At 54.9% G+C, this 24,324-nt stretch overlaps 1 protein-coding gene across 1 annotated transcript in view; it reads left to right on the top strand.

The window, feature by feature from the left end:
- Positions 1-24,324, top strand: part of SIPA1L3 (signal induced proliferation associated 1 like 3) — a 218,843-nt gene that overhangs the window by 185,036 nt on the left and 9,483 nt on the right. Inside the window, exons 16-19 of the mRNA XM_069457233.1 lie at positions 9,445-9,666; positions 19,935-20,100; positions 21,089-21,326; positions 23,807-23,950. Coding sequence (XP_069313334.1) covers positions 9,445-9,666; positions 19,935-20,100; positions 21,089-21,326; positions 23,807-23,950 — 770 coding nt within the window. The remainder of the gene's footprint in view (positions 1-9,444; positions 9,667-19,934; positions 20,101-21,088; positions 21,327-23,806; positions 23,951-24,324) is intronic.

The following is a 24,324-nucleotide window of genomic DNA, read 5'->3' on the forward strand; positions in this document are numbered from 1 at the left end:
AGGGAGGGAGAGACTGCGTGAGTTAGGTGTCTGCCTCAATCCGCCTCCCTAGGCAAGTCATTCTTTTTTTTTTTTTGAGACAGAGTGTCGCTTTGTTGCCCTGGCTAGAGTGAGTGCCGAGGTGTCAGCCTAGCTCACAGCAACCTCAAACTCCTGGGCTTAAGCGATCCTACTGCCTGGGACTACAGGCATGTGCCACCATGCCCGGCTAATTTTTTGTATATATATATTTTAGTTGGCCAGATAATTTTTTTCTATTTTTTCTTTTTTTTTAGTAGAAACGGGGTCTCGCTCTTGCTCAGGCTGGTCTCGAACTCCTGACCTTGAGCGATCCACCCACCTCGGCCTCCCAGAGTGCTAGGATTACAGGCGTGAGCCACCGCGCCCGGCCCAAGTAATTCTTCATCTTTTGAATTTTCAGGCTCTTGAACATGTAAAACTGTGCACCCTGAGAGGGACGTGGGGCCAGGAGAGTCTGTAGCTGGGGTCGCCGGTGTGGGTCTTCGTAGCCCCTGCTCTGGGCACAGGCCCAGCACATTCATGAACCTGAACGGGGTTTTGCAATTCCAGATGTAAAAGCGGCCAGGATGGCAGTAGACTGTGGCTGAGGCAAGGGGGGTGGGTATAAAATTACCCTGTTTCTGAGGGAAAGATTTGCTGATCCCAGAAATAAGGGAAGAAAATGGGAGAGGAGCCGGCTACAAAAGAGGGCCCTGCGGTTGGGAGCTTTAATTTGCATGCAGACAATTGATGCTAATTGCAAATCATTCTTATCTACTCATTAAAGCTGCTTCCTGAAGTTTTCTCCTAGGCAACCAGGCTTTAGTGTGGAAGAGCATTTCCCAAAATGGGGTGCTGGAGGTGATTTGGGTGGTACAGGCGGAAAGCGTTTTATTTTAAATGGATATATGCTTGCTTTAATGAGTATTAGGGAAAAGTGTTTCCAGTTCATCCCCTGACTTTACAGATACTGCCTTGAACAAGTTAAGGAAAACACGAGTTGATTTAAAGAACCATATTCATAGTGGATAAGAGTATGGACTCCAGAATCAGCCCACCTGGGTTCAAGTCCACCCTCTGCCATGTCTTGGCTGTGTGTCCCTGGGCAAGTGACTGAACCTCCCTGGGCCTCCGTTTCCTCATCTGTGACACTGGGGATAAACCACATGCCTACCTCATGGACGTGGTGAGGATTAAATGAGCCCTTATAACAGTACCTGGAAGTGGACCTCAGGCCTGCCTGTCATTGAAATCATGGGTCATGGGGTGGATAGGAGGGGTGTTAATTAAAAAAAAAAAAAAAAGCCAGGGTGCAGTGGCTCATGCCTGTAATCCTAGCACTCTGGGAGGCCAAGGCAGGAGGATTACTTGAGCCCAGGAATTCAAGGCTATAGTGAGCTATGATGACCACTGAATTCCAGCCCATGTGACAGAGCAAGACTCTGACTCAAAAAGAAAAAAAATGGTGGGGGAGGTGCTTACATCAGACTCAGTAAATGAGAATGTCTCCCCTGGGGCAAGCCCTGTTACAAGCAGTGTGGGGACACAGCAGCCACTGAGATAGCCCCAGGGGCCTGCCCTCTCAAAGTCCAATTGAGGAGATAGACCAGAGGGGCTGGGGCGGGATGGAGGAAGGGGTGCCTCCCCCTACCATGGGATCCCCTCCTTTGGGAACCCAAAATCACCTGACAGTCACTGAGCCACCAAGGGACCACACGTGCCTCTGCTCCCATCATGGCCCGCCTGCCACTGGCCACATTGCCCCTTGCACCGAGCAGCCTGGAACCTTCTGCCTCTGCTGTCTGTTCCCTTGGGCTTAACTGGAATGAGAACCTGCTGCCCAACCTGGGCTCCTCGAAGGCAGGTGCCTTTGTTTGAACGTTATACGTGTAATCCTAGCACTCAGGAAGGCCAAGGCAGGAGGATCACCTGAGGTCAGGAGTTTGAGACCAGCCTGAGCAAGAGCAAGACCCCATCTCTACTAAAAATAGAAAAATTAGCCAGGTGTGGTGGTGCACGCCTGTAGTTCCAGTTACTCGGGAGGCTGAGGCAGGAGGATCGCTTGAGCCCAGGAGTTTGAGGTCGCAGTGAGCTAGGCTGACACCACTGCACTCTAGCTCAGGCAACAGAGTGAGACTCTGTCTCCAAAAAATAAATAAAAGGGAAGGATGGGTTGAAAGGGTACAACACGAGAGGGAGCAGCATGTGCAAAGGCCCTGCGGGAGTGGGGGACAGCTGCCGCATCACTGAACACAGGCCCCTCAGCTCAAATGTAGAAATTGAGGGGCAGCTGACGGGAGGTTGGGGAGGGCAGCAGGGTGCTGCCGACTCCATTATGGAGTTTGGCAGATTTGTGTTCTGAGATGTGGGGCTGGGGGCAAGACAGGAGGTGAAGTCTGAGGGAGGGAGCCAAGGCCAAGATCCCAGTGAGGAGGATGTGGGCCCGAGGGGAGGACACAGCCGCTATGGATGTGGCAGCAGGTGGCATGCCAGGATGTGAGGACGAGGGAGACACAGGTCAGACAGAGCCAGCGAGCCGTGTGAGTGTCCAGGCAGAGTGCCAATGTCAGAACACTGCTGCAGACCGGAGCACTTGAGAGTCCTGTGAGGAGGGGACTCGGGGTGGGCCAGGCCATAGGGGAGCGTTGCATGTTGCACGCTGACCATCTCAGCGCCAGATGTGTGCCAGGCGCGGTGCTGGACACTGCGGTACAGCAGGCTCCTTGTGGGGCTGCCGTTCTCTGGAGACAGACAACTGACCCACCCTGCAGTGTGACGGTGGCGACGGTGCTGGGGCAGGGGGTGCGGCTAAGCAGGGCAGAGCAGGGGTCCCGGGAGGCCTCTCTAAGGAGGTGTGTGTCGTGGGAAGCCAGGGAGCGATCCAGGGAGCCCTGGGGATGAACTCCTTTGCGGTGCTCCGGACATGCTCAGGTGGCCAGGGCGTGGAGCAGGTGGGGCGGAGGAGAGAGTGGCCAGAGGTCAGAGTGGCGAGGTGGCAGGAGCCGGGTCTGGCAGGTCTGTTGACTGCGGTCAGATGCTGGGATTTGGTTCTGAAGACAAGGGAGCCCTGGGAGGCATTTGAGCGCATAATCCAACTGACTTTTTTAAAAAGGTCACCCTGGGCTACTCTGGGAGAAACAGACTGTTTGTGGGGGGCAGAAGGGAGGGCAAAATTCGACGGCCGCCAGGAAAGGGAGGGGCCCTGCCATGCCCAAGCAGGGAACCCCCCACCTCCTCCCCTCCCTGGGTTCCAGCCCCTGCCGTGGAAGCCGCTGCAGCCTGTAGCAGCTTGTGCCTGTCTGTGACTTCACACGCACTCCCTCCAGACGTTGGTCATGGGAGCCCGGCTGCCAGGCGCCACTGCCTGCCGTGGGCACCACGGTGGGCTGAGTGATCCCAGGCGGGCAGCCACCTGGCCCGGCCCTCTCCTGAGGCGGCGCACGCTCCAAAGCTCCCTGGGCTTCCAGAGCAATTTGTCAGAGCTGTTTGGGGGCGATCAGAGGCTCCCTGCTCCACGTGGAGCTGACGCAGCCGGGCGTTCCCAGACGGGCAGGAAGCACGTGGCCTTGCCTCCCCAGGCCGAGCCAGGCGTCTCCGGGCTTGTCTTCTGGGGAGACAGCTCTGAAAGGTAATCCGGGCTCTTGGGATCCACGGGGCCCCTTCTGCCTGTGTGTGTGAGGAGGCTGGGGTCATACATGACAGAGACCTACTTAGAGAGTCACAGTCAACTTGGGAGGGGGAACCCACGCTGTCTCCTGGACCTCAAGGAAATGAGGGAGCCATGCAGAGACCTGTGGGGAGAGCGGGCAGTGCAAAGGCCCTGAGGTGTGTGTGAAGAGCAGCTTCCGCGTGGCTGCGGGAGAGCGAGGGGAGGGAGAGCAGGCGCTGCAGACAGGCGACCCAGCAGATGGGGTGGCGCCTTGTGGGCAGCTCAGGCTCTTGCCCTAATGAGATGGCACCACAGAGAGTGCTGAGCAGAGGATTTCCAATGTGACTCACTTGTTCACAGGGTCCCTCTGGCCGTGTGTTGAGGCTGGGGAGGACGCAGGAGGAGGCCATTGCAGTGATCCAGGCAGGCGGCCAGTGGCAAAGGCAGTGAGCAGTGGTTGGGTTAGGATCTGTGTTGGGTCGTTTCCCCACATCCTGTCTGCGTCCACTCCCTGAAGACCTGTCGCTTCTGCTCCTCAGGCCACCAGGCAAATGTGGCTGCTTTACAGCTCGTACATTGGAGCATGGTAATTCCAGCCGCATGAGGGGCTGATTCGAGTCTCGAGTCCATGGCAGACGTCAGGGAGAGAAAGCAAGATTGGTCCAGCACTTAAGGCCAGGCAGCCGGGGGCCCGCCTGTCGCGTGCGGGTGAGCGGGGCCATGTCCAGGCTCTGCCTCTGCCTGCCTGAGTCCAGACCTCGGCCCCACCGCTTACCAGCCACGTGACCCTCACCGGGCCCCTTAGCTTCCCTGAGGCTCAATTTCCTCAGCTGTAAAATGGGGATAACATTGGGATCTATTGCCTAAGATTGTGAGGATGTACTGAGACCGCAGATTTAAGGAACTTAGCACAGGGCCTGAGACAGAGCTGGGGTTCAGAAACATCAGCTACCGATATGTCTTCTTTCATTTATTATGTATTTATCGTCGCAGTCGTCATTGAGAGCATAGAGTGGTGGCTAAAAGCATCATCTCTTGAGCCAGACTGCCTTGGTTTGCATCCTGGCTCTATCTCCTGCCAGCTACAGCATTTGGGCAGGTTATTTAGTGTCTCTGGGCCTCAGTTTGCCCCACCTGAAACATGGGAGTGGTGGTAGTTCCTGCCTCAGGGGGTTGCTGGGACAGCTAAATGAAGTGAGATGCTTAGAGCAAGGCCTGGTGGCATCCCCGGGCTTAAAGCAGTCAGCCCCCTCCCTACTGCCTACACCGCCCGGCTGAAGGCAGGACCACACATGGCCCCCTGGGACCACCCATCCGGCCCCCTTCGGAGTCCCCAGGGCTGGACAGGCCAGAAGCATTGCACACACTCATGCAGCTGGTGTGATTGCTCTTTCAACTTTTTTGTAAGGCACAAAATCTTTTACTTCCACAAAATCTTAAATGTTCCCCTAAGATACAAAACAGATAAATGCAGCCTTTCTGGTTAAAGGTGGGAACGGGAGAGCAGAGCAGGATGCCTGCGCCTGCCACCCAGGCCAGTCCGAGCCGGGCACACGACCTCACGAGGCAGGTGCTGTCATGACCTCCTTTCTCAAAGGAGGACACTGAGGCTCACTGAGGGGAAGGGACTCAACCTAAGATGTCCAGTGTGTCAGTTGGAGCCGGGATTGGAACCTGGGTCAGGTGAACAGCAAAGTCCACGTTCTCATCCGCCACGATGCTGCCCGTGTCCCAAGTGGATGCCGAGGCCTAGGGAGGACACGAGCCACATGGGTGTGTCGGACAGGAAGTACGTTCGCTCTGTTGACTGTCAGGTGGGATTAGAGCTCCACCCTGTGCAGCACACCTGGACTGGTGTCACCAAGAAATGACCAAGTGTGCCTGGCACCTGGCCTGGCTCATGGTCCCTGGGGTGTGTGGGAAGGGGCCCCGCCTCAGAGGGCCAGGCCGAGGCGCACAGTGTATTCAGGGGAACAATTGTCTGCCACGGCCCCACCATGCTAGTAGGGACTGAAGACAGGGCCAGGCATGGGAATGCTTGGGTCACAGGTGACAAAATCCCAGCTCAATTGGAGGAAGTTTCTTTTTTTATTTGTTTATTTTTAATTGAGAGATAATTGTATATACTATATGGGGTACAATGTGATATTTCGATCTCTGTAAACATCATAGGAAGATTCACTCAAGCTAATTAACGTACCCATCGCCTCACCAACTTATTTTTCTTTGTGGTGAGAACATTAAAAATCTATTCCTTTCACATGTTGAAATACACATTATTAACTGTGGCACACATGCAGTACAATAGATCACTTAAACTTATTCCTCCGGCCTACCTGAAACTTGGTACGCTCCGATCAACACCTTCTCCTCTCCCTGCCCCGCCAGAGGAAGGTTAGTATCTCACAGAACGCTGTCCCCACGTTAGGACGGGTCCCCGGATTGGGTCATCTGTTGACTCCAGGGCCCAGGTTCTTTCTGCATTTTTGTTCTGCCTCCATCAGCCGACAGGCGGGCTCCCCTGACGGTCTCTAAGTGGCTGTCACTCAACTGTTAGACACAACGTCCAGTGGAAGAGGAGGTGATATTTTCTGCAAGTGTGTGTTTGTTTTCACAAAGAAATCTTCCCCGGAAGTCGCCCAGCAGGCAGTCCCCACGCACACCCCTGACATCTCACTGACCACAGTAGGTCACACCAAACATGTCCCAGACGAGTGGCATCAACCAGTCAGGATTTGCCCCCTGAGCTGGTGTCAAGTAGCCTTCCTCAGGCAAGGGGTGAGTGGCATCCGCCTTGGTTTGCAGGGTAAGGGGGACGGGGTGACACCCCGCGGCGTCTGCCCAGGAGCTGAAGTGGTAGCAAAGGCATCTGGAAAGAGCAGCGGGTGGAGCCAGCTGGCAAATGCCGAGACAAAGGGCTCTCCTCTTTCCCCGTCCTTTGTTTCAAGTCATCTCTTGTGTCAGCTCACAGGAGTTGAGCATGCCTGCCGACAAAGTAGAGAAATACGTATCGTAGAAAATGAAGGTTAGGGTAAAATATATCTATGGAGTGGACCCTCTGCAGCCTTTGCAGAGAGAGAGGCTTGTGTGTACTGATGTAGGGAGATCTCTAGAACATACGATTAAGGGCAAGAACCGAGTGCAGGACTGGCTTATGATATGCTGCCATTTATTTTAGAAAGAAACAGTCGGGAGGACACACTCCCTCTCCCGCCAGCGTGCCTGTGTCTGCGTAGATGCTCTGTTGAAGAAGAAAGAGTGGGCCATGGTTGCCTCTAGGAGAGAGACTGATCAGGGGGCCACTTCCTTTTTAAATGGTTTAATTTGTCTCTTACTTGGTACATGTTACCCATCATTCCTACCTCCAAAGATAATCCGCTAGTGTACGCTCCTCCAGAGACTTTTCCCTAAACTTGTACCAACCCATGCTTTCAAACATTTTGACCATTACCCAAAATAGGAAAAACATTTCACGTTACAATCTAGCGTGGACAGCTGGAATTAAGTTTCACAAAACTGCTTAGCCCTTACCTTGCATGATGTACACTGGCCTTTTTTTTTTTTTTTTTCTTTGAGACAGAGTCTCGCTCTGTTGCCTGGGCTAGAGTGCCGTGTCGTCAGCCTAGCTCACAGCAACCTCAAACTCCTGGGCTCAAACGATCCTACTGCCTCAGCCTCTCGAGTAGCAGGGACTAGAGGCATGCGCCACCATGGTCAGCTAATTTTTTCTATATATTTTTTTAGTTGTCCAGCTAATTTCTTTCTAATTTTTAGTAGAGACGGGGTCTCGCTCTTGCTTAGGCTAGTCTCAAACTCCTGACCTCAAGCCATCCTCCCACCTGGGCCTCCCAGAGTGCTAGGATTACAGGCATGAGCCACCGTACCCAGTCTCTACCTTTTGATTGTAGTGTTGGGCATTCACATTAAATGTAACTATTGATAATGGTTGGATTTACATTTGCCATTTTGCTATTTGTTTCCTATATGTCTACTGTCTTTCTAGCTCCTCTGTTCTTCCTTTACTGCCTTCTTCTGTAGTTTAAAGAGATATAATTTAGTATACCATTTGGATTCTTCTCTTGTTTAACTGTCTTTTTAGTTGTTATAACACATATCTGTCAGTGCAGTTCAGGTTGCTTACTTTGGATAAACTATAGAAACTTTTCTCCAATGCAGCCCCATTCACTTCAGGTCACCATGTGCAGTCATTTTTTTCAGCCTGAGGACATTGTTTTATTTCATAACAGGCAGATGTGCTAGCAACAAATTCTCTGGTCTTTGTTTATCTAAGAACATCTTCATGTTGCCTTCATTTTTCAAGGATAGTTTTGCTGGATATAGAATTCTTTGTTCACAATTTCTTTTGTCACAATTTCTTTTGTCTTTCAGCACTTTGAAAATGACATTCCTATCCCATTGTTCTGAATGAGAAGTCAGCAGTTAATTATATCAATGCTCCTCTGTAGGTGATAAATCCTCTTTCTCTTGATGCTTGCAAGATTTTTATCTTAGCATCTGATTTCAGCTTTTTTTCTAGGTGTGAGTCTTTTTGTATGTATCCTACTTGGGGTTTGTTGAACTTCTTAGGTGTGTAGATTAATGGTTTTCATCAAATTTAGGAAGTTTTCAGCTACTATTTTTTTCAACTATTTCTTCTGCCCCTTTCTCTCCTCTCCTCTCCTTCTGAAACTCTTGCTGCACACATAGCAGTCCCCCTGACCCTGTCCCAGAGGTTCTGCTCTGGAAGAACTGTGTTCACTGGACTCGGGGAGGTGGGGAGCCCCAGGCCAAAATGCCACAGATTCCCTCTCTTCTTACCTGAAGTTCAGCAGTTTTTCAAGCATAAATGCTTCTCAGGTTGCTGTATGCCTTTGGTCAACTTTCAAGGTGCTCAGATGGTTGTCCTCTTTGGGGAGAAGATTTGCCTGTCTTCTCATTTAGCCATAATCAAAAAGTCCCATCCTTTGATATTGCTAAATTTACTTTCAAAATGGGTTTATTAATTTATACTCCAAGTGCATTAATTTTCTCATTGAATATCTCTTACTCGGAATGGAATTGAAATTTGATTAGAAGTTTTTGGAAGTTGATTTGCTACAACGGGGTAAGCAGTTGGTTCCCCCAAGAGTGGGGTCTGGTTGACAGCACTAGGTTCATTGTGGCGTTAATGCAACAAGAATCCAGCATTTGGATTATCAAGCTGTGGTTTTAGATTGGCTTAGCTGGAGTGGCGTCTGACATATAGTAGGTGCTCGAGAAATATTTGAATAGGCTACATAGCAAGATACATTTTTGAGTAAAAATAAGATCACAAGGTACAGTACAATATATCAGTATGATCCTAGTTATGTAAAAACAAAATCCCCTCCCCTACCCCCCAAAACAGTCCCCTTTCTCCATTTGTATACATATAAATGTTTTTAAGGTGTGGGAACAGGCAAGAAGGAAATAGAGCAAACTGTAAACCATGGTTAGCTCTAGACATGAGTGGGCAGGTGGGACCCACCTTTAGCTGCATAGGTTGTACCGAGGAGACCAGTGGTGACATTTCCAGATTCCCGCAGAGGAACCAAACGTGCTAGAAGGCCACTCCTTGGGTGGAACTGGGCACTGTGTGGGCAACTTTCCCTTTTCTCCAGAGACGCTTCTGTATTGTTGGAATTTTCCACAGCAGTAATGTATTTGTGTCTCGCTTGTGTAAATGAACTTTTTTGATTCCCAAGAGTAAATTTCAATAGCACCCTTTTGCCAAATGTGGGATGGATTTTTTAATCTCTTTCGTGTTTGCTTTGCAGTGACATGGGCTCAAGGGCTGGCTACCCCGCTCAGGTTTACAAAACTGCCAGCGCGGAGACTCCTCGGCCCTCCCAGCTGGCCCAGTCCAGCCCCTTCCAGCTCTCCGCCTCCGTCCCCAAGTCCTTCTTCTCCAAGCAGCCTGTGCGGAATAAGCACCCAACAGGGTGGAAGAGAACAGAGGAGCCCCCGCCACGGCCGCCCCCCTTCACTGACCCAAAGAAGTAAGTGTCTGGATGCCCAGTGAGGAGCCCCAGAGCCAAGCCGAGGTGTCGCTAGGGCAGAAAGAGGGTGCTGCCTTGCTCTGTCATTGCAAAGGGGACTCTGTGCCAGTCTACACACTGGGGACACGGCTACAAAGGAGACAGACGGACAAGAGTCCCGCTCTGGGGGAGCTGGCATTCCCGCTGGGATGATGGATGATAAATAGAGTGAACAGGAAAAGCGTGCGGCAGGTCAGGCGGCGGTTAGCACTGTGCGTATGCAGATGAAGAACATTCCAGGGAGGGGCAGTGGCAACTGCAGGGGCCGTGAGGTAGGACCATGACCAGAGGGCAGCTGGCAGCTGGGGTGGCTGGACGGGAAGTCAGAGAGGCGATGGGGAGGGATGGTGGAGGGTCTCGTGGGCCACGTGTCAGGGCTTTGGCATCTGCTGTAAGTGAGATGGAGCCACGGGAGGGTGTGGAACAGAGGAGGAGGGACATGATCTAAATTGGGTGTTCACGGGGTCGCTGTGGCTGCATGTGGGGAGCCGCCCGCGAGGAGCAGGGAGGAGCTGCCATCATGGTCCAGGCAGAGACACGGGGGCGGGAGCAGGGTGGAGGGCGAGGAGGGTGAGAAGGGGGCGGGTTCCAGAGAGACCGTCTGAAACGGGAGCAGACCGGGTTTGCTGGCAGGTTGGATGTGGTGTGTGAGAGAGAGAGAGAGAGGTTGAAGATGACAGTGTCGTGAAGCCTGAAGTATAGATTCGCCTTGAGCTGAGCCAGGGACTGCGTGAGGAGCAGCCTTGGGGAAAGCACAGGAGCTCGATTCCGGGAGCTTTGCAGGTGACGTGCAATAGGACGTCAGGCAGAGACATATGAGGAGTCGAGTTCAGCGGGAAGGTCAGGCTGGAGAGAGGACCTTGGGTGTTGTCAGCCTAAAGCTACGACCCTGAAGGAGCCCCTGAGGCAGGGAGTGTGGTTGAAGAGGAGGAGAGGTTTGCGCCTGAGACCCCCCAGCTGTGAACCAAGGCGCTGCCCAGGTGAGGAGGGCGCCTGGAACCCGGGGGTGATGGCCAGGAGAGGTCGGACCAGATGAGCCCAAGAACTGAGCGTAGGATTGAGCCTCCAGAGGTCTCTCAAGGGTTCAGGAGAGAAGGGTGAGGCAGAATCGAGGCAGCTGTGGGAGCAACTCATTTGAGGCATTTTGCTTAAAAAGAAAGAGAAGGGTGTGCAGTTAAGAAAGAGTTTTTGGCCCGGGCAGTGGCTCACGCCTGTAATCCTAGCACTTTGGGAGGCCAAGGCGGGAAGATCGCTCGAGGCCAGGAGTTTGAGACCAGCCTGAGTGAGAGCAAGACCCCGTCTTTGCAAAACAATAGAAAAAAATTAGCCAGACATGGTGGTGCACACCTGTAGTCCCAACTGCTTGGGAGGCTGCGACAGGAGGATCGCTTGAGCCCAGGAGTCTGAAGTTGCAGTGAGCTATGATGACACCTCTGCACTCTAGCCCAGGTGACAGAGCACAAGACCCTGTCTCCACAAGAAAAAAAAAGTTTTTGTTTTTTAACTGGAGGATGTGATATCTAACATTTACTGAGCACTCACCATATGCCAGGCCCAGTTCTAAGGCTTTTCTTTCTTTTCTTTTCTTTCTTATTTTTTGTAGAGTTGGGGTCTCACTGTGTTGCTCAGGCTGGTCTTGAACTCCTGGCCTCAAGCGATCTCCCACCTTGGCCTCCCAAAGTGTTAGGATTACAGGCATGAGCCACTGCTCCCACCTTCTAAGTTCTTTTATGTGAATTAATTCACTGAATCCTCACAAGAGCTCCGTGAGATGGACTTGTTCTCCCCATTTTACAGATGAGGCAGCTGAGGCCCAGGGTCACACAACTGGTGAGGAATGGAGCCTGACTCAGAACCCAGGAAGCCTGGCCCAAGGCTCATGTTCTCTCGGGTGAAGGGCTCTGCCCTCCTCCATTCTGTTCTTCATAACGTCTTCTTTCATGACCCGGATAGGGACATTAAAATTTGTGGGTGACACAGAGCTTGGAGGGAGAGAAGTGTCAGGAGACAGAAACTGTGTCCCCCGAGCTGTCAGTAGGCGAGCATGCTGAACTCACACTGAGAATCCAGTTCAGGGCCCGAGAGCCAGAGGGGTTTCTGAAAACTAGATTCTCTCCATTGGCTCCTTTGCTTAAAACCTCCAGCGTCCTCCCCGCTACCAGGATTAATGACGAAGGCTCACATTCACTGAGCACACATTCTGTTCCAGGCACCATGTTCTTTGCCCGAACTCCTGCTAGACCTTGCACGATCTGCCCCTCAGCTCTCTGCCCTCACTCCCCTCGCCCCACCCCTGTCACTCTACTGTGCCACACCAGCCTCTTGCTGCTCCTCCAGCTCACCCGCACAGGCCACCCCGGGGCCTCTGCACCGCCCGTCCTCCAGATCTCAGCCGGCTCCACCAGGGCCCCATCTAATGCCACCCCCTCAGACAGGCCTTCCCAGCCTCAGGTGGCCCCTGCTGTCATTCTGTGTCACTGTTCCACTGCCCGTTTCCTGACCCACCTGGCCACACAGTGGGTGCTTGGTCGGTGACCATGAGCCGTGGACCTCGTTTTATTCTCACGGCAACCCCAGTGGGTAGGTGCTGTGAGGCTCCCACTTTGCAGTGTGGTCAGAGGGTCAGGCCCTGTGCCGCCCGTTGTGCTTCCCCAGGCCCCCGGCCCCGCAGCTCTGGTGGCCCTGCCCTGTGTGCACTGCTCCCTCCGCCTGGGACCCCACCGCGGGCTCACTCCCCCCGACCTGTATGGATTTGCAAGGCTGCTGTAACCAAGTACCACAGAGTAGTGGCTTCAGCAACAGAAATGTATTGTCTCACCATCCTGGAGGCCAGAAGTCCAAGGTGAAGGCATCAGCAGGGTGGTTCCTCCCAAGAGCCGTGAAGGAGAACCTGTTCCAGGCCTCTCCCGACATCTGGTGGCTGCTGGCAATCTTCAGTGTTCCCTGGCACATAGATGCATCACCCGGTCTCTGCCTTCGCCTTCATGTGGCATTGTCCTGTGTGTGCGTCTCTGTGTCCACACTTCCCCTTTTTGCAAGGACGTCAGTCGTATTAGATGAGGTTCTACCCGAATGGCCTCACGTTAACCTGATTACCTCTGTAAAACAGACCCTATTTGCAAATGAGGTCACATTTGGAGATACTGGGGTTTAGGGCTTCAACATATTTTTTGGGGAGGACCCAGTTCAACATCACACCACCCTCTCGTCTTGGCACAGATGTCCTTCCTCAGAAGCCCTCTCAGCCCCCGCATGGGGCTCAGCTGTCCCACTGACCCCAGACTTCTTCCCTTCCGCGGCCTCTGGCCCAGGACAGAGTGACTCACTTCCTCTCTGTCACCCCCACTGGACCGAGAGCTCTGGGAGAGTAGAGACACCCTGAGCCCCACCCAGGCCCAGCACATGATAGGTGCTGAGAAGATATGCCTGGGTGGACGACACCCCGAGATAGAGAACCCCCTGTTTCCCAGCGCTAAGATCCGAAGATGGTGTTTTACGTGTGTGTTTGTGTAAACATGTAAACCAGATATAGAAAATATTTCGGGACACAAACGAAATAGTTTCATGGTTCCTTACAATACTTATTAATTTAGTTGCAGGTATATTTTTGAAATCACATAAAATATTAACTTTGAATTATTGCTTTTATCTGTACGCTCCCATTTCATGAAGCTGTTTTATTCAAACTCTCCCTAAGCGTTTTGGAGATAGTGTCATTGTTAGAGGCACTTCTGAGTCACCTAACCTAGTTTTCCAGAAAACATCATTTTCACTTCTAGCTAATTATTTGAGATTAAACATGTTTTTTAAAATCTATGTACAGTGCGATCACTGAAATTGTATCCCAAGGCACAAGAACCCATTTGCATAATTTATTTAGCTACATTTACCAACACCTACTCCGCCAAGCCCCACCTAAGCCCTCTGCCTACATGAATGCATTTACTCTTCACTACAGAACAGTGAGGTGCTGGCACTTCGCATCCCGCTTTCCAGGTGACAGAACTTGAGGCAGAGAACGGTGGAGTTGCTTGCTTAAGTTCACTCGTCTGGTTGAGGTTTAGTCACTTCAACTGTGACGATTGTTGGTTTTGTAGTTTGTCCCCCCAAGGTCACCACATATGAGCTGATTCCCCCAGGAATGACTGCCACGTCTGTCTGCTAAATGTCTCTGCCTCCTTTCCCGTCGATTGTGCCCAGGGCCCCCTAACATGTCCAGAACCGGCGCTGCCAAGGCTGTGCACCCCCCACTCCCCCGAGGAATGTGGCTGACTGGCGTTGGGGAGGCCAGGCTGGTGCCCAGAGGCGCAGGGGACACACCCGGCAGCCCTCAGCCCTGTCTTCTCAGCTGTCCCCGTGCCTCCTGCCCAGTAGGCTGCTCTGATTGAAGGGCTGGCACTGTCCCTGCAGGAAAGTGGCTCCTTGGCCACCCAGAGAAGCCTCTCAGGGCTGACGTAGCCAAGAACGGGCCTCTGTCCTTCCAGAGGACGGCTGCGCTGACACCCCTTACCCCAAGTGTTAAATGGGGCCGAGATACCACGTAGTGTTGTCTCAAGGTACATGTGTTTAAGCCCCGCTGGCCCTTGTCTCTGGGGACTAAGGGCCCGGGGAGGGGAGGCAGGCCCCTGGGAGCAGCTTGTGCCATCGCCTGAGGGCCTGCCACGTAGTGGAGTGGTAGGGAGAAGGGCAAGCCCTGGGCGGCCTCTTCCAGAAAGAGAGACAACCCTGCTCACGCGGGGCCGCCGAGGGCGTGAGATGGGGAAGGCGAGCGGAGGGCAGCCCGGGGCCTGCTGGGAGCTTGGTCGCCGCTGCTGTTACCGTACACCTGCAGTTCGGAGCACGGGCCCACGAGTCAGACTACCTCCGTTTGCATCCCAGCTCCGACGTCGGTGTCAGAACCTGTCGCCTGTGAAATGAGAGCAGTGTGAAAACCTGCCTCATGGCTGCCACCAGGAGCCAAGGCAGTCACTGAAGCACAGCAGCCACGGGGCAAGGGCTCCTGTCACCGGGAGCTGCAAGGTGAACACTGCCTTCGTCCCGAGCGAATCCTGGGGTGGCTCAGAGCATCCGGCAGACACGGTTCTGAGTGTCCTCGACTTACTGTGCCTCATTTTCCCCAGCCACACAGGGGAAGACAGGAGTGCCTGCCCCGTAGAGGTGATGTGAGGATTCGGTGAGCTCACAGCAAGGGCTCCGTCATTGTTGGCTGGGCCGACGGGCCCTGGCATCTAGTGGTTGACACCTGGCATTTGGGCTCCTTCCTTCCTTGGGTTTAGGGGCCTCCAGGTCCAGCTCAGTGCATCCGAAGAGGGACTAGGGGAGGCCTCCCCTAGAACCACACTCCCCTCGCCTGTTCACACAGCAGGGTTGCGCCCCGCCCCCCACTGGCTTCTCGAACCGAAGCCGTGCTCCCAGGAACATGCTCCTGCCGCCCGGGACGCAGGCCTGGCAGGTATCCTTGCCAGCCACGTTGGCAGAACCCCCAGCTCAGCGGCCAACAGCAGCGCTAATTAGCTTAATTAACCCGGTCCCGAGGGAGCCAGCCCAGTTGGAGGCCAGAGCTCCGCGTCAGCTGGGACTGGGCCCAGTCAGGTCTGACCCACTGGTTGCCTTCCACTTCTGGCCCGTCTGTCACGGGAAAAAGGAGTTGCCATTGTCTGGGTCCTAACTGTAGAGCCGCCTTTGTGATTTTTCTGTCTTTCTTTCCTTTTCTAATAATTTGTTTAGCTCCTCAACATGGCAAAATCCAAATGCAGACATTCTGGGCAAATCAGAGATTACGTTCAGTGTCGTCAGCCAGAACCCTGAGGGTGTTTTCTTCATTTATGTTTTGAAAGCTAAACCATATACAGGGTGAAAACCAGAATCGTACGACAGGGTTTGCAGTGGAAAATAAGTCTCTGTCTCTTCCCTGGCCTCCAGCCATCCTGCTCCCTCCCCAGAAGCGACTGTTGTTTCATTTCTTCTAGATCCTTCCAGAAATGTTCCGAAGATGGCTGAGCACATGTGATTGATTGTGCCTCCCTCACACCCCTCGCACCCCTTGTTATTTATCAACACGGTCACCTGCTCACACACCTCTGCCTTTCTCACTCGTTCTTTTTCTTAAAGTCTCCCGGCAGTGGTTCCATGTTTGTGCATTCATTCTTGGTAATAGTCGTAGAGTGGCCCATTTTATCCCCAAAGATGATTAGGTTTTGACACTTACGGAAACCAGAGATCTGGAGAAAAAGGTATTCGAGTTGTACAAGCCCAGTTGTACAACTGTTTTTTTTTTTTAACCTGGAATTAATACCATTTTAAATGATTGCATAGAATTTGCAAGTTAGAAAATACATTGGAAAAGTCTTCCAGAAGAAAGATAGTAAAAGCAAAAATGACCAGTTTGAGTCTGCAAACTGGATTTCCTCATGCTTTTCCCCTTTCCACATGTTCACAGCAGCCCACTAACAGGATCAGGCCGCAGAGGCTGCAGTAGATGAGACAGGTGCAGATTTGAGGCTCAAGGGAGAAGGCTCTAGCATGATTTCTTCCAGTGAGCCAGCCTTCCGCTGTAGAATTAGGAATGCCCCGTTAGAGTACCGGAGGTCCTGGGAGCTGGGGAGGTGATTTATCAAATGGACACAAACTGCAGGAAGGGAATATTTGTGTTCTTTGGCTTACTTTTTTAAAGTATCCCTATACTTTTTTTGGTTGTATAAAAGTCATTTAAACTTGTGAAAGGGAGGGAAGGAGGAAGAAAGAGGGAGAGAGGTTGAAAGGAAGGTTGGTTGCATGTGATACACGTTTAACTGCTTCTGAGAGCCTACAGCGGGCAGGCCCCGTCCCCAGCCCTGGACGTGAAGTGAGGTGGGAAGGAGGGGAACAGCAGATACATGTGACGGTCATGACGAGATGAAGGCTGTGACGCTGGAGCGCAGGACTGCCTGACAGAGGGCACCTGGGCTGGGAGGGCGCACAGTAGGTCAAGTGGTCAGGGGAGGCCCCTCTGAGGAGGTGACATTTGAGCCAAACCAGAATGATGAGAAGCTGCGGCCACAGGGACGCTGGGGAGAACACTAGACAGACAGAACAGCCAGTGTAAAGGCCCTGAGGCAGGGACATGCCTGGTGTGTTTCTGGAACGTTGGGAGGCCTGAGTGGGAAGAGATGAGGGCAGAGAGCGAGGGGACAGGGAAGCTTGTGTCGGACTTCCTGGGCTGTGATGAGAACGTGTTTAGAAAGCGAAGCCCCCACGTGTCTGCCCTCAGAAACAAGAGTTTGGTAAGCTCCAGTATACCAAGCTAAGCTGTGTGTGAGTTTTCTAGAAATGTTTTCACACTATACGTACCACTTATTTTTTCACGTGACGTGTGTGGAAGAGCCTCTTCCCATGCGCCATGGACCAGCCTCGTGTCTTTGGACAGTCTTCTGGGGAGCCGAGGCCGGCCTGGCCCTTCCCCTGCTGGGGGCTCCTGCGTTTGCCTAGGAAGCATCCTGTACACGTGGCTCATGCGGGCCTTTCTGAAGGACATGTTTGCAGAAGTAGGACTCCTGGGGTGGACAGAGAGCACGTTTTAAAGTTTTCAGCAGGTCTTTGTACCTGCCTCTCAGGAAGACAGCCTTGTGGACGGCGCCCCTTTCTACCTGGGAGACTGGCTCACAGCCAGGCCTGCTCCCTCCCTACGGGACGCACAGCGGGCCCTGCCCTGAGTCGCAGGCCCCTGCGCAGGCGATTCTGGGAAATGCCAGAATCAAAGGCCGGGGCAGTCCCCTCCAGCCTCCACGGGCGGCACGTTCAGCCTTTGACGTGTGTGCCTGTCTCTCGCTCTGTCTCCGTCTCTCTTTCTGTTTCTCTCTTTTGGATCTAAAGTATTTAATTTGCCCAGAGAATATATTTCCCTGATATTGATGGAGCTAACATTCCCCTAGACCTGGAGTTCTAATTTGGGGAAGAGTATGACCTAACAAGAAAAAACCTCACCACCTTCTCATCCGTCCTTTGTTAGAATCCTGAGGCTGGCAGCTGAGAGAGAGAGAGAGAAAACGCAGACTTTAAAACCCTCGGGAGCCCAAGACATCTTAGTTCTTCTCTGGGTTCAAAGACTCTTTTTTCTTTCTCGAGTTACAAAATGATCAAGTCCAGGTGTCAGCCTTTTTTAAGCTACTTTTTGTTTTTATTGTTGTAACATATGATTATGGTAAAATAAATTCAGACAGTTGAGAAGGGCATCAGATGAGAAGTGAAAGTCCCATTTTTCCACCTCCTAATAAGACTCCCGTTTCCCCGAGGTGATCATTGTTCGTAATTTCTCCCGGGACTTTCTTCCTGCATACAGAAGCGTATTTTTTAATCAAATGTGATCATGCTCCGCGCACTGTACGTCTTTCTTCGTGCCAGCTCTGTGGTATCAACGTGGCAGTTGGGCTCGGTGGTGGCACCTGTGGGCTCTGCGGCTTGGTGGCCTTGGTTTGAATCCTGACTGCTCTACTCGCAGGCTGTGTGACTTTGGACGAGTGGCCTAACGCCTCTGTGCCTCAGTTGCGTCACCCATGAGGTTGGACGCCTGTAGCGCTTACCACACACAGCTGTGGTGATGATCGAATGGTTCGTGTGTGTTCCGAGGGAGACGCAGACTGGCTCTGTCGTGGTTGACGTCCTGCTGGGCAGACAATAGGCAGGGACACACGGGTTTCAGTAGCTGCTATGAGGAAGGACGAAGAGGGTAACGTGAGAGAATGGCCAGTGTCAAGGCAGTGCCAGTGCTGTGTAGCTACTTTATCCTCTGTGTACCTTAGTTTCCCATCTGTAAAATGGGGATAACAGTAATAGCGGTTCCCTCTGAGGGCTACTGTGTGGATTTAACACGTTAGTGTCCAGGGGGCACGGTGAGGGTGTGCTCCTGTGAGCTCCTGTGAGTTACTTCTTTGCTGGAGGGTGGCAACGCCTCGGGGCAGGGCTCTAGTTTTCACCAGAGAAGACAGACCGAGCCCAAAGGCTGGGCTGGAATTGGAAGGCAAGAGGAGGCAGGCGAAGTCAGCCTGGCCCGGGACCCCTGAGTGGAGAGCATGGGCCCGATGGGGGACCAGCCTGGGCCAGGAAAGAGCCCTGGAGTGCGGGTGATGGTGTGCGAAGCCCAGCCGAGGCGCTAAGGGGCTGAGCAGCCCGAGGGGTTTGTGCAGTTCGGGGTTAGCTGTTGAAGAGCAGCCCTCGTTTCCCGAGAACCTGCAGCAACCCCACAGCAGCGCTGGGAGGTGGGCGTGTGTTCCAGATGCCTAGCCGAGGGTCAGAGAGGGAACTTGCCCAGCCTCCCACAGCAGGACGAGCAGAGACGGGACTCAGACCCAGGCCCGTCTACCTCCAGGGCCCCCTCTTTGAACCCCAGGCTGTGCCTCGATGGCCGTTAGACCACTGAGTGTTCTGGAAGGCACAGCAGGGTCAGCTTTGGGAATACTGAAGAAGAAGGGGAAGCGATCAGCATGACCCGGCTCATAGGCCACCTTCCGGAACAGGAAACCCAGCAGAAAAGTGGGGATGGTGACAAAGGGCAGCCGGCCCCACTCAGGTTCACGGGCCACCCCATGATAGGTGAGCTCTGTTGTCCCGGATGAGGCTCGGGAGATCCGATGACTGACCCTGGAGCACCCAGGCCAGGGGTCCGCTGCCTGCCGCCCAGCACTTGCCCATAGGAGCCAGTTCCCCCAGCAGGGGGTTCTCTCTCGGTGACACCCCAGCCTTTTCCTACAGCTGGAAGCCCCCTGGTCAGGGCTACTCTCACCTCACCTAGACAGCTGCAGATGCTTCCCCTCCCCCCTACCCTGGTCCCCACCCCCACACAGGCCAGTTTCAGCCCCGTACCCTCAGCGCATCCCCGCCTCTCGGTCTCGTCCTTTGACCCAGCTTCGTTTTTCTTCACAGCACTTGTCTGTCCCTCACATGTGGGTCTCTGTGCCTGTTCAGCGTCGGTCTCCTCTCCTAGCTGCTGGCTCCGTGTTCGCTGCTGTGTCCCCGCAGCTGGAATGGGCACGGCACGGAGTAGGTTCCAAGCAGGTTCAGAGGTGTTTGGGGAATGAGTGAGTAGAAAGACGAACCCAAGTCGTTCCTCTGTCACGCTTTCGCCAGGTGAAGTGGAGAAGGCTGTGGCCATTTGACCAGGGGCAGCTGGCCTCCAGGCGTCTGAACAGCTCGGAGCAGTGGCTCGAGCCTCCCTGTGACTCTAGGCCCTCTGACCCCTGGCGCTCTCATTCCAGGCAGGTGGACACCAGCACGAAAAATGTCTTCGGGCAGCCTCGGTTGAGGGCATCCCTCCGAGACCTGCGGTCGCCACGGAAGAACTACAAATCCACCATCGAGGACGACCTGAAGAAACTCATCATCATGGACAACCTGGGGCCAGAGCAGGAGAGAGACACAGGGGTACGTGGTGCCGCCCAGACCAGCTCCTGGCAGGATCTCGGGACAGGCGGGAGGGAGGGCGTGGGCTGGGTGGGGGTGGCACTTCCCGAAGTCACTCCAGCCTCTGCCCACGTCCTCCGCCTTCAGCATGTGGCAGCCCTGTCCCCGTGTTCGTGGATTCAAGGCTGGGAGTGAGGGCGTCATATTGGCAGAGATAGAATCGCAACTTAACCAGCCTAGGTGGGCACAGTGGCTCACACCTGTGGTCCCAGCTCCTTAGGGGGCCAAGACAGGAGGATTGCTGGAGCCCAGGAGTTCAAAGGCTGCAGTGAGCTATGATCACACCACTGCACTCCAGCCTGGGCGGCAGAGTGAGAACCTGTCTCTAAGTAAATGAACAGACCGGCGTAGGCAGGTGCACGGGAGTCTGTCCAGTACCAGGTACGGCATGTGACTGGAAAGACCTGGGTCTCAAGTCCTTCTCCTCCAGCCCAGGGCAGAAACAGCCCCCATCCTCCCAAACCACGTGGACCAAGAGTGGAACAGGACCTCCTGGGGGAAGTTCAGGCTCTTGTCATCCAAGGATGGGGGAGGCAGGAACCGTGGACCCTCCCCTGGGTCTGCGCTCCTGCCCCACCCCACCGACTGGCCTCGCCGGCAAGCCAGTGCTCTCCTGTGGGGACCAAGGTGGACCCCAGTGTCCCCGGCCCGTAGCCCCAGGGGAAGAGAGCCCTTCAGTCCTGGCAGTGCCCACCAGGCCCCAGCTTGGCTCACACCGCCTTTCCTAACCACCCAGGCCTGGGCGGGACCCTCCCTGGAGCTGGAGGATGGGGTCGGCCACGTTGGGGGAGGGGGAGTCCCCAGGGGAAAATTAGGTGCTTTGATCAGAAAGAGAGTAGACGTGGATGCTGGGTGGGTAGGAACTCACCACAGGTGTCGAGGACATCTGTGGACGCCTCTGAGGACTGTGACCACGGGCCAGACTGTGACACCCTCCCCTGTTCCTCAGCAGTCACCGCAGAAGAGCCTGCAGCGGACGCTGTCAGACGAGAGCCTGTGCAGTGGGCGCCGGGAGCCCAGCTTCGCCAGCGCCGCCGGCCCCGAGCCGGGGCTGCCCAGCGACGTGCTCTTCTCCAGCACCTGCGCCTTCCCCTCCAGCACGCTGCCCGCCCGCCGCCAGCACCCGCACCCGCCCGGCGGCCCCAGCGCCGCCCCCACCACCGGCAACGGCTTCCCAGAGAAGAAATGTGAGCCTGGGCACCCTGGGACTGGCGTGGGAGCTGGGAAGTGGGGGACACCTGGGTGCATATGGGCTTCAGGGGGCCTGATGCTGGGGACCTGGGTGTCACCCAAGGAACAAGGGATTGTTGGCCACGCAGCAATCTCTCGAGCACCCAAGGGCTAAGGTCACCTGGGCCCTGAGAGAGGAAGTCGGCCCCTTGGGGTTCAGGCCCCGAGGGTCAGGGCTTGCCTTAGCTGCTGCGCAGCTCCCTGCCCCCAGCCTCCCATTCCAGCGCAGGCGGTTGCTTCCTAAGTGTTGATTTACTTACCTGACTCCCCAGGTTCGCCAGGCTTGGGGGTGCAAGGGTGTGGCTTATCCATCCCTTTATGCATCCAGCAAGCATTTACTGAGCGCCCCCAGGAATGGGCACTGTGCACCCCACCCCCATCAACAGCCACAAGCCAGCCAGGGGTGGCTGTGCCCTCAGTCCCCCTGTCCTCCCTTGTCCACATCCCTGAGGCCCTAAAACTGAAAGGCGACTCGTGGGCACCAGGCTCATCGGGCAGCAAAACCCAACCTGCACGGCATGAGGCTGTTCGTGGTCCCTGTTTACCCTACTCCGTGTGAGGGTGAGCGCTTCCGTGCAGGGCACTGGCATGTGGAATACGGGGAGCCGCCTGGCCTTTGCGGGTGTGTGGTATGACACACAGCGTCTGCACACGTACCGTCTCAAATCCACGCACGTCTTGAATTCAGAGACATGCTGTGGCCAGGGGTCACGGCTGAGGGCTTGTGCTCTGTGTCATCTAGATGGAGCCTCTTGTGCTCTGCAGGGGGTGGGACGGAGGAGACTCTGTGACTTTTTTGAGGGGGTCCATCTCCCCCACTTAAATTCTCCCATAGCTCCGGCTGCCCTCGAGTCTGTGTCCAAACTCCTTGTCCTGGTGTCCTGGGGCCTCCAGCCAGGGCCCCCGCAGCGCCCCCACCTCGCAGAACCCTCCTTGCACCAGTCTGCGCACCAGACTCTCCTCCTCGGGGCGTCCCCACTGCTGTCCCCTCGCCACCATGCTTCTCCCCAACCCTCTTCTAGTCACTCTCGCTCATCCTCCGGGGCGTGGCTCGCTCACTGCTCTCTCCTGGAAGGCTCCTGTCCTTGCGTTCCTCCCATACGTGTTCTTGGACCACCCGCTGTGGGCCGGGCTCTGCTGCAGGCGCTGAGCTGTGAGCAAATCAGAGACCGTCCCTGCAGGAATTTCTCCTGCTTCCCCACACGTCACTATGTGTCACCTTCCTTTATCTCCATCTTTGCTGTCTGTGCCCAAGGCAGGGCCTGGTGTCGTCTCCATCACGGGTGCAACCCAGCTCAGGCCCTGTGCCCTACAGAGCACACACGTGCACCTCTCTGCCCCTCTGACACCCCCCTGGCCCCCCGCCGTCCCCTGAGCCAGGGAGTGTCCCATCAGGCCTCAGCGTGGCCAGGGACCCCGAGCCACTCCACCCTCCTGGGCCTGCTCCAGAGCCCTTCCTGAGCCGCGTCCCAGCTGAAGACGCTCAGTCAGCCCCGGCCTGGGCTTCATAGCCAGGTGCCCACCAGCCAAGGAGCCTGTCACACGGTGCCGCCGGTCACCTGCCCAGCAATGGCAGCTGCTGTCACAGCCCCCAGCGGCTCAGCAGGCTGGCGGCGCACAGCAGGGCAGTCACAGGCAGAGCAAGGCTCCTTCGGTCACTGCGCACCACGCAGCAGGGCGCGGGGCAGCCTGAGTTGGTGTCACAGGCCCTCCCCTCACAGAGGGAACCTCTCTGTGCCTCAGTTTCTTTGATTGTAAAATGTGGCCAAAAATACTGCCCCCCTCACTGGGTTAACAGAATCAAAGAAGTGGATGTATGGATATATGGCGTGCCTGACGCGTAATACGTACCGCGGAACGACCAGCTGGAAGCCGTGCAGAGCCAGGCAAGGCAGCTTCTCGCTCTGAGTGTCACTCTGTGTCTCAGTTTCCCTCCTGCACACACGGGCAGTCGTACAGCACCATGCCGTACCCGACCCCTGCGCCGTGCTTGGCACAGAGGAAGTGCTCAGGGGACACAGTGCGGGCTTGGTTCACTGTCAGCCTCTGCTTTTTCCCGGCTGAGTCACCTCGGGGGTGTGTCCTGACCTCTCAGCCTCACTGTCCTAGCTCTGTCCCAGCCACACAGGCCTCCTCAGTGTTCCTTAAACCTCACAGGGATTTAGCACTGGCTGTTCCGTCTGCCCGAGTGCTCTTCCCCCAGGCGTCCCCTAGCCCACCCCTCCCTCCTTTCCGAGTTTTACCCAAATGTCACCTCAGCCAGGCCTCCCCCGGTACCTTGTTGAAAGTCACAGCTCTATGACCATCAGCATTCCCACCCGCTTACCCTGCTGGGGCTTTTCCCTGGCACTTAGCATCTTCGAATAAGCAGTGTAATGTATCTGTCTGTCTGTCTGTCCGTGTGGCCACGCTCATCGGTTCCGTCTCCACTCTCCAGCCGCCATCTCTGCCTCTGAGCTCTCCCTGGCTGACGGGCGGGACCGGCCCCTGCGGCGCCTCGACCCTGGGATGATGCCACTGCCCGACACAGCTGCTGGCCTCGAGTGGTCCAGCCTGGTAAACGCAGCCAAGGCCTACGAAGGTAGGTGCCCGCTGCCCAACCCCACCAGCGTCCCGCCACTTTCTCTGTTCTTGAAGGATTGACGGAGGCTCCTGTGGCTTTGCAGGGGGACCCGCTCAGGTTTTAGAATTGGGAAGTGGGGCCGAAGTCCTGCCCTGTCACTTGCTTACTGTGCAGCTCTGGGATCATCTCTCTGATCCCCAGTTCCCTCGTCTGCCAAACAGGGACAGCAGCTGTGCCAACCGCCTGGGGCTGCAGTGCGGATTATGTGAAATACTGTGCGTAGAACATGCAGGCACAGAGCAGGCCCTCCACACACAGTCCCCAGCCTCGTTATTGCAGCGCAAAACCGCGGTAGCCCAATTTGGATTTGGATTAGGTTTGGCTGCACGTGG

The sequence above is a fragment of the Eulemur rufifrons genome, chromosome 24, assembly GCF_041146395.1.
Source record: "Eulemur rufifrons isolate Redbay chromosome 24, OSU_ERuf_1, whole genome shotgun sequence".
Classification (NCBI taxonomy): Eukaryota; Metazoa; Chordata; class Mammalia; order Primates; family Lemuridae; genus Eulemur; species Eulemur rufifrons.